The 9,742-nt window shown below is 32.8% G+C and overlaps 1 protein-coding gene across 1 annotated transcript in view; it reads left to right on the top strand.

Moving 5' to 3' along the window:
• The window catches only part of LOC106679744 (fatty acyl-CoA reductase wat), a 25,835-nt gene that overhangs the window by 4,583 nt on the left and 11,510 nt on the right, over positions 1-9,742 (top strand). Inside the window, exons 3-4 of the mRNA XM_067051408.1 lie at positions 7,621-7,743; positions 8,918-9,043. Of these exons, the coding sequence (XP_066907509.1) occupies positions 7,621-7,743; positions 8,918-9,043 (249 nt within the window). The remainder of the gene's footprint in view (positions 1-7,620; positions 7,744-8,917; positions 9,044-9,742) is intronic.

The following is a 9,742-nucleotide window of genomic DNA, read 5'->3' as shown; positions in this document are numbered from 1 at the left end:
ATTTATTTAATTTTAAATTTATTTTATCGGTAGTCATACCAGGTTCGCTTTATTGTAGGAACTGGTAATTGACTTGTCAAGTTGTCAAAGTTGAAAAGTTATACCTATCTGTTAATCACAATCCGAAATGATCTCTCATCTTATGTAATGGTACATATAATTTAAAAAACATAAAACATTCTCTGATTTTAATTGAGAGGGATAAGGAGTGAACTTCTAGCCATGAACTTAAACAATTTACATATGGAAATGGAATATTGCAAAAAAATAACGTGAATCTCCAAGTCATCTTTAAATGAACTTAAACATGCTATTTACTTATAAAATGCATTCAAATGCAATTTAACTCATAAAATAATTAGTTTTAAAAGTAAATTACCTAAATTATAAATTATTATTTACATAAGATCATATTTAATCCGAATCTTAAACTATATTACTTTTATTCACCTAAAACATGTAATCCTGTAGAATGTAATAATTACACATCCTATTCTTACAAACTCATCAAATCTAATACAATAACAATATAATTTTCTATAATAATATATAATACATTTTTATGGTTCCAAGGACCCAACAGCTTAAATTGAATCAGAGATTTGAAAATTTATATATGAACTAAGTTGAGAAGAGGCACTTGTCTAAGCCTCTTCGAGCTCTAAATCTTTTTCTTCTTCTCTATCCGCTTCATTTATTTATTTTTTAAACAATTTTCATCTATTTTCCAAACAAAAAAAGGAGGATGAAATACGACATATGTGGTGGGGGTCTTCTGTTCACTTTTTTTATCTTAATATCTTTTCTAAGTAAAAATAATCTATTACTTTTTATTAAATTGGGCAAAGTAGGTGTTGAAACTTATCGAATTTTTATTTTGCAGGTAAAAGTTTGGAAGGAGAATCAATATTAGTGACGGGTGCGACTGGTTTTGTCGGTAAAGTATTGGTGGAGAAGCTCTTGAGGACAGTACCTGAGGTCCGGCACATATACCTTCTCATCAGATCGAAGAAAGGCCAGTCGCCTGAAGAGAGAACAGCAAATATATTTGATGACCCGGTAAGATATTGCAGATTACACATAATAATATTTAATGGTATCTTATAATTTTATTCTGTTACTCCAAACAAATGGGAAGGCATTAGGCTAGTGTAACATGGACGGATGGTTGAAAGTACATTTATATTTATACATAACTTAATCATTAATGCTCCTTACTTTGTCACAAATCAAGTCATCCATCAGGACCTCAATGTTCCATATGTTGCCGATTTGGCCAGAACTAGACCGTTCCTTCCATAATAAACTTCTCAACAACCCAAAACCACTTGTTTCTAACCTGGCTTCTCCTTCATTACCTAATAATCCTCCTAGGCGTCTGAAAAGAAGATGGCCTCGAGATGTTCTCCTCTAGAAATGTTATTGGAGTTCTATCAGTGGGTAGATTCTCCACATGTTTTTATCATGTCATTAAGTCACCTACAGCAAATTTACTTGTTGTATATATGTATATACAGTTGTATAAAATAACAATAAATAAATTTTAAAAAAAAATATTTATACATATGGAGTTGGTAGCTCTGTGGTAAGGCACTGTGCTACTAACTCCAAGGGCCCGGACCCGAATCCGGCTGTGGGAGATAATTATTTTCTGTTTCACTGTGGGCTCAGGAGACCTCCGTGGTCTACCCAGCCTCATAATCAGGTGAAAATCTGGTAGTCGAATGAGATTCTAACCAAATCACCCCCTTGCACAACCGTTGGTGTAGTAACAGTACTTTCTTACTAAGTACTATACATCTGACTATCATTGGTTTTATGGGTTTGATACACATTTAATTTTATATTTATATATCTGATTTAATTTATGGCCTCCTTCATAATAAATGGGAGAGATGTATTGGTTTTTGGTGGAGGAATCAGTTCGGCAAGTGAGCAACGTGGCCTATAACACCTTGAGGTTTTCGAAAATAAAATATTACGTTAAATATTTGGACCGAAAAAGGATGAATTAACGGGAGAATTTAGAAGGCTACACAACGTTGAATTAAAGGAACTGCACCCAGTAAACATAATTCAGGTTACCTATGGCATTGCGGGGTGTAAGGTGGGCGTGTACGGTTGTAGGGCTTAGTAGCGAGGGGATCCTGAAACACATGTTAATAAACACTGAACCAGCGGTTAACGTACGTGGGGTTAGGGTAACGTAGATGGGAGGATTGCGCTAGAGCTGATTTAGTAGATTTGGGTTTGGAAGGGCATCACTGGAAAGATGTATCTTGAGACGATTGATGGTATCGGCATCGAACCTTCGGGTTCGCTAAACTTTTATTATTATTATTATATTACTTAATTACCTGACAATACTGATTAATGCAGAAGGTTGATCAGGCCACTAATTCTCATCTCTTCACAGATAGAATATCGACAAAAATACTTAAGGTGATGCGTGGTGGAATTTGGAGGTGAAAGTTTTTGATTGGGACTCAGGTTTAAAAAAAACAGAAATATTAATTTTTTTTTTACCAAACGTATTTCCGATAATAAAAATTTGTTCATCTGCCGGAATATTTGTTTAAACATGCAATATACAGATAGACGTTTATACAAATTTGTAACATAACTGTTCTTAACCGTTTTTAAATCACAATTTCAATAATTTAAAAAAATATTATTTATAACATTACACATATAATCTCTGGTTATTGTATTCAGGATGAGTTGTAGAATCCATGTTTTGTTCATTTTATGTTTTATATTTTTTTTTCTTGTGGAATAGTAGTCTATAACTTGGCGTATCCTCGAAGGATCATTAAAAAAAAATTAAATCTCTTGTTCAAATAAACTGTCCAATTCAAATTAACTGTATAGTTCATATAAACTGTCTCATTAAAATAAACTGTCTAGTTCAAATAAACTGTCTAGTTCAAAATAACTGTATAGTTCAAATAAACTGTCTAGTTCAAATGAACTGTCTAGTTCAAAAGAACTGTCTAGTTCAAAAGAACTATCTAGTTTAAATAAACTGTCCAATTAAAATGAACTGTCTAGTTCAAAATAACTGTATAGTTCAAATAAACTGTCTAGTTCAAATGAACTTTATAGTTCAGACAAACTGTCTAGTTCAAATAAATTGCCTAGTTCATATGAAGTATCTAATTCAAATGAACTGTCTAGTTCAAATGAATCGTCTAGTTCAAATAAACTGTCTAGTTCTTCTAATGAATCATCTAGTTTATTAAACTAGTTCATTATGCTGAATGAACTACCAAAGAACTATTCACGAACAACTTAGCCCATCTATAATCAGCATCAACAAACCTTCGCCAACGAACAACAAGTTTGTTTTTTCTAGTAAGAAAGAACTATGATCTTCTTCAAAAAAATTAACTGCAGAAATGTATTTTCAATATCATACAAACAATACAAAGGTTTTAATTTTTTTTCCTTCATAAAGAGAAGAAGTATAAGTAGAGGAGAGGTGAGGCGATTTCGTAGTCAAAATCGTGCAATCTTCCTGGCGTTTGTTTTGCAACTAAACGTGTAGTCGGGTCTTATCTTAGAGGGGAATCTTCCGCCTCCTATTAACCAATGGTAGGTAAAGGCTTTGCAGCTTTCGGTCCATCATATCAATTTATTTATTAGTAGTTGTCCACCACAGAATAGCGACAACGATCTTGTTTGTCTTCTAATTCGAAATCTTCACAACGAAACTTCTGAAACCGACGCTGAACTCTCCACACTTTACTTACATTTCGATTAGTCATTGCAGTAGATGCAATATAAGCAAAGAAATCAAGTTTCTCAAAACCAGTTGGACAAAATAAATTTCAAATATCATGATGAGTGTGACTTTGGTCATAACAGAAACAGGTGGAACCCTAAGCAAGGCAGTGAATTCCAAAGTGTATGTATCATATATTAATAAAATGTATACCTAAGAGTTGCTGCTGATTATTCCTAAACATGAGGTGGACTGAGATGTAGATGTTGTTTGGCATTCTTGTGACCTTGAAACGGCTGTTAAAGGCTAACAGGGCTCTTGCCTGTAACATTTCATGGCTAACTCATTCATCCTGGCTTCCGAGGCAATGTACTTACATGTTCCGTGCCTGTTTGTAATAGGTGTGATCAAATGCTATCTTAAATCTTTACAAAAAAGGATAATTGAAAGTTGGGAAACTATAACACAAATATAGTCCCGTTCGGCCGCTACCGTAGTGGAAGAAAAAGGAAGATGTCGTCTGTCTTAATCATCAATGATATAACTTTGAATAACATTTAATATGAATGTTAATGTTTATATTTCTATAATAAAGTAGTGGAACACAAATTAATTTGTTTATTATTACTTAAATAATTCATAAAAATAAACATTTTTTGACGTGAATATTTCCTAAACGAAGCGTTAACAGACATAGGGGAAGTTTCTTTTTGTTTTTTTTATTCATTTAAAAAATTACATCAAATATGGTCCGACCAGATGACATCTATCGGTCGATGCCAAAATAACACACAAAAATGATGGACATAAGTGAAATGTAAATATTACAGTTTAGACTATTAGAGGCGTGGTAGAGGTTACTACAATTTATAAGCTAGATAAGTACAATATTAATTGATCTCTAGTGATATAACCAATAATTCAATTAACAAATAGTAAAATGAAAATACAGTAAAAAAAAAATTATTATTATTATTATTTTATGGGCAGCAATGGAGGCCTAGGTTCTCGCGCGATGTATTAGTAAATGCATTGTATTTCTACACGACTAATTCATCACGCGTTTCTTGACGTGGTTTTTTTCGCAGGGTGGGTTCGTCACTCCCACGCCTATTTTTTGAGTGACACCCATTCGCTAACGGCCTCACAAATGCCCGGGGGGAGGTTTCAGTGAGTTTTGCATTATTTTGTGCTTGAAAAAAGCCCGGATGGGACCGGGGATTCGATCTGACATCCTGTAGGTCGGTAGACTGGCGCGTTACCACGCTGCTACCCCTGCCCTAATAAAAGAATTTAACTGAAAGGAGCTTGAAGTGAATAATAAAGCTGCAAATTTACAATTAGTGAACTAATATAATAATGAGAATTAAACAATATGATAGAGAATATGATAAAAATAAGAATCCAATAATAGCTAAATAAATAATATCTAAAACTAAGCAAACACACACAGCTATTTTTAATCGTAATAATAATACTACACGTATCCTGCTAAGAAAAACTACAGGTAGATATGGTCATTTGGTGAATCTAAATTAGTTATTGGGAATCATAGAAGTAAGAGAGTACCTAGTTAAATATTTCTTTTTTTAGTTTCCTTTGTAGTTGATTTATTTATTAATTCTTCTGGTAAAGGATTGAACAGATATGGTGTCCTATAGTTTGAAGTACGTGCATGAGCGTAGGCAGGGGGGAGCTGCCAAAAAACATTTTGGGGACCCAAGAAAAAGAACAGAAAGAAAATAGTGAACTTATTTGGTACATGATTTCTTTCTGGAAATGTGCGTCCAAAAAATTATCAGAGATAAGTGCAAACCTGCCTTATATTTTCATTGTGTGAGCCATTGGTAAACTTTGTTGTTAACGATATAAATTCAGTCGTTTCATTATTAATAATTAATTATGATTCTAGCTGATAAAAATTTAAAACGTAATGAATGAATTTTATGAACTAGTAATAAAATGCTGGGGGTATTTCTTGGAATGCGGAATTAGCTATCTTTATTTTAGCCAACGTTTCAGAATGGAATATGTATATATATAGGCATGTGTGTGTAATGGGATGAGGCCTGCCACCCCCTCTCAGTGAAATCCTTAACTAAAAATATTACTTGTATTGAGATCCTTAATTCATATTTTCAGTTTGTACAATTAACCTTGAAACACTCAGTATAGTTTTTAAATATATATGTTTTATTCAGCATAAGATAAGCCATATTGGAGTACATAAAGGAATAATTTTGGCTGGTGATGGCGTAGACTCAAAGGTTAGTAGTTGAAACCTCATACAAAACTGAAACATCTCGTCCAGTAGCTTCATTATTTAATTTACAAGCGATCTTAACATTCGGATTTATTCTATCGTATATATGCTAATTGATTCTACCAACACCTATATAGACAAAATGAATTGATTTTCAAAGAATTCATTCCACAAAAATAAATAAATAAAATTTATTTATTTCTCGAACTAGAAGGATACTTTTATATGTTTCTTTAAAATATAATTTTTAATAAAAAAAAATGTTTTGTGTCCGCCCAATAAAGAAATAGTTCTTACCCAACACTGGATGCCTGCGTTCTATGATGTACTCAACCACAAAGGAACAGGGACTGTGTGATTAACTGCCTAGCTGTCGGGCGTGACTGTAGTCTACATGCCTAGATGCTTCCCAAGCTGCTTTTATATTAAATAAATATTAGGAAAAAATTTTAATTTAGCTCATTCACTTCATTTTTATAAAAACCTACCTTCGACTTAAAATTAATAATTCGTCTTCTCAAACCAGCAATGTCATGCACAGTATCCCTGACTATATTTCTGTATATATATACACAGGCAAATGAATGTAAACAAAAAAAATATATAACTGAAAAATTATTTTAAAAGCGACTTCAGAATTAAGCTTGTCAATCCAAAGGAATAAATTGATATCTGTAAATATTGAACTCTAGATGAAACGAAACATAAGACTCATCTAATTAATTTAATCTCTTTAAATATAGTATTTTGTATGTTGATGTACTAATTTCTGGGACGGAATGTACTTGCTAGGAGCCGTAAATTATTATGTAAGGAATTTTCCCAACTTATGTTTGTAGAGTATTCTCTGAAATTTCGGCTTTTCTTGCACTTTTGGAAAAATGCCTCGCTAAGTAGCGTTTATAAACAATTTTGAATCATATGTTACCACAATTTCCGCGGTTTGAACTAGATTCTCAATTTCCCACCTTTTCGGGTTTTCGAATTACTAGGTGGAATGAAACCAATACCCCTCTTCGTAACGACGTCCCTAAGTATTCATAGTTGCCTAGTTAACTTTTGTTGTTTTATATATAATTATTTTGTTTCAGATTCCTCTAAAACAAAATAATTATATAAATCAAGGCAACGAAATTAACATTGCAAAAATTTTGAACATAATACCTTAGTCAACCAATGGTACTAGGAGGAATAAATATTTACGTTTTTTGGAACTGATTATCGATTCGGTTCCTTGGTTAATATATCTGGAGGTGAGAGGCCTCTGGATGATAATGAAACAAAACTAAATGAAAGTAAAAAATATCACAGAAAAAAAAACCGTTTGTAGCCCGGGGTACCTAAGGCGTCAATTTAGTAACTTCGGAACAGGAGCGGTACTCGAGCGAATTCTGCCTGGAAGGGGTTGACTTCTATTTCCAGCGGCCTTATGGAATGAAAACTTACCATGGTTAGAATAGGTTGGTTACCTTACCTCTGGAAAACCACTATGTCAAAAAATACCTGACAATATTCCTATGCTCCTGCATCCAATACTATTAATGACAATTTAACTGTATAATATAATACGCAGACCTTAAAAATAAATTTAAGATTATTGAAAAGTTTCATTTTTTCTTCTTTTTTTTTACAGCTATTTTCGGTTCTTGACAAGATAGAGCCGAAATGGCGGAGCAAAATTACCTCGCTGAAAGGAGATTGCTCGGTACCCAACTTGGGCCTGAGCCCGGAAGACAAGAGCCTCTTAATATCAGAGGTAAGTAAAAAACATTTTTAGTTATTATTCTGTACCTATTTATTTATTTGATACTAGTTCACAATTGTCAGTCGACATCGGCATGGAAGAACATCCAGTCGGAAGTGGGCCTGCCTGGGACAGGTTGAACTTTATTTCGTGGTGGACCCACAGAATAAATTTCGACCTTCCCATTCTGGCATGAATAGGTTTATAACCTACCCATATAGAAGAAATAAGCCAGCGAAGCAAACAATAGATTAGTCTCCAGTTATAAGCATTTTTATATTACTCTTCTCTATTTTCCTTAAATTTGTTGCCCTTTCTTATACTTTCGGAGATGTCAAGCTTTGGGAGCATCCTGTAGCATTATCTTGGTATTCTGGAACTAGACTTGTTATGTCAACCTAAATGCTAGAGATGTCACATTCAAACTTAACTATCTAGACAGGATATCTATCCTTTTCGCCTCTTATCACTTGTATTCTTATTATGTTTAGTAATGAGAACATTTGCATTTTCATACAGAACTCTGAAAACACTATGATTCAACAAAACTATCAGAAATCATTGCCCTACCTCAAACCTGAAAACTCATGATGTGGAGAAAAGTAGCAGAGGTACTGTGTATACCCACCTAACATCAAATTCTCTCTACACATCAAATCATGAACCTGATTTGATATAATTGGCTGGGCCATGAAACACTAGATATTGCTCCTGGTATCTGTAACATTATGCCACAAATCTATTAATCTTGTTATTTGTACTTGTTACAATTTCACTGACTTGTACAATGCTGACTTATACTTTTTTACTTCTTAACTCTTAAGTATTCATAATTGTTTGTAAGAGTGTACTAATATGTCAATCTCTTTTTATTATTTTCTTTCTCCTAGTTATTTCAGTACCTAGTATTTTTTTTTCTTACCAAATCTTAGATGAAATGAGCTTTCTAATAGGTTGATATGATTTTGTATTGATCAAGGAGTGTTACTTTTGTTCATAAATAAACACTGACTAAATTTATATTCTTTGCCGTTTAGTACAGGAAATACTTTGTATTTCTTATTCATTTTTTAGAATTAAGAGATTACAAGAATGCTCGAACACAATTAGGTTCATAAATGGATTCATGAATATCATTCCACTGTGAATTTTTTCTTATTTTATTATTATGATGAATTGGTTTCAGGTCAGTGTTGTGTTCCATGGAGCAGCTACAGTTCGTTTTGATGAAGAACTTAAATCTGCATTCAACATTAATATAAGGGGAACGAAGGAGTTGATTTTACTTGCTAAGCAGATGAAATCATTAAAGGTGAGTTGGCATACTTGTGATCTAATAATCTTTAGTAGGTATGAGTAAAACTATAGAACAACAAGATAATAAAAATTTTTACAAATTTAAAAATTAATTAGATCAAAAAGCTTTATCTACAAATTATATTTACTTCATCTACAAATATCCATAATTGATATACAATTTGGAATGGTACTATGGAAATTAGAAATGTTGGTTTGAGAGGTGGAGTCAATAGAATTGTAAATAAAAATAAAATTGACAACTTCATCCAAGGAAGTTGATGTTTCAGTTACATTTTAATGACCAATAAATTTTATCAAATATTTTTAAGTTTTCATTTGTAAATCATTTTATAATTAATTTTATTCCAAAATTGTGACTGAAGTGTACTGACCTGTGACAATCTGTACTTGAATCCGAGAGACGCAGTTTCAGCGGTCAAGGCAGCTTTACAGAGGTCCACACGGAGAGTTCCAGGGAGCCTATGGACAATGTAAAAACTACTAGTAGAAGTGTGGTGTTTGTAAATTGTCATTTATTGAAGATTTTAAATTCATTTTTTAGTAGATGAATGGAATATGGTCCGGGTGCGGTTAAAAAAAACTCAAATAGTAGAATTATACTATTTTATTGAGCCAACGTTTCGCCCCACGTTGCAGGGCTTCGTCAGGGCTAAAAAAAGATACAAACACATAGTTACAAAAGGAAAAAAAA

Source organism: Halyomorpha halys, unplaced genomic scaffold (genome assembly GCF_000696795.3).
Source record: "Halyomorpha halys isolate HHAL.00 unplaced genomic scaffold, Hhal_1.1 Scaffold217.1, whole genome shotgun sequence".
In the NCBI taxonomy this organism is placed as follows: Eukaryota; Metazoa; Arthropoda; class Insecta; order Hemiptera; family Pentatomidae; genus Halyomorpha; species Halyomorpha halys.
This window is presented reverse-complemented; position numbering and strand designations above follow the sequence as displayed.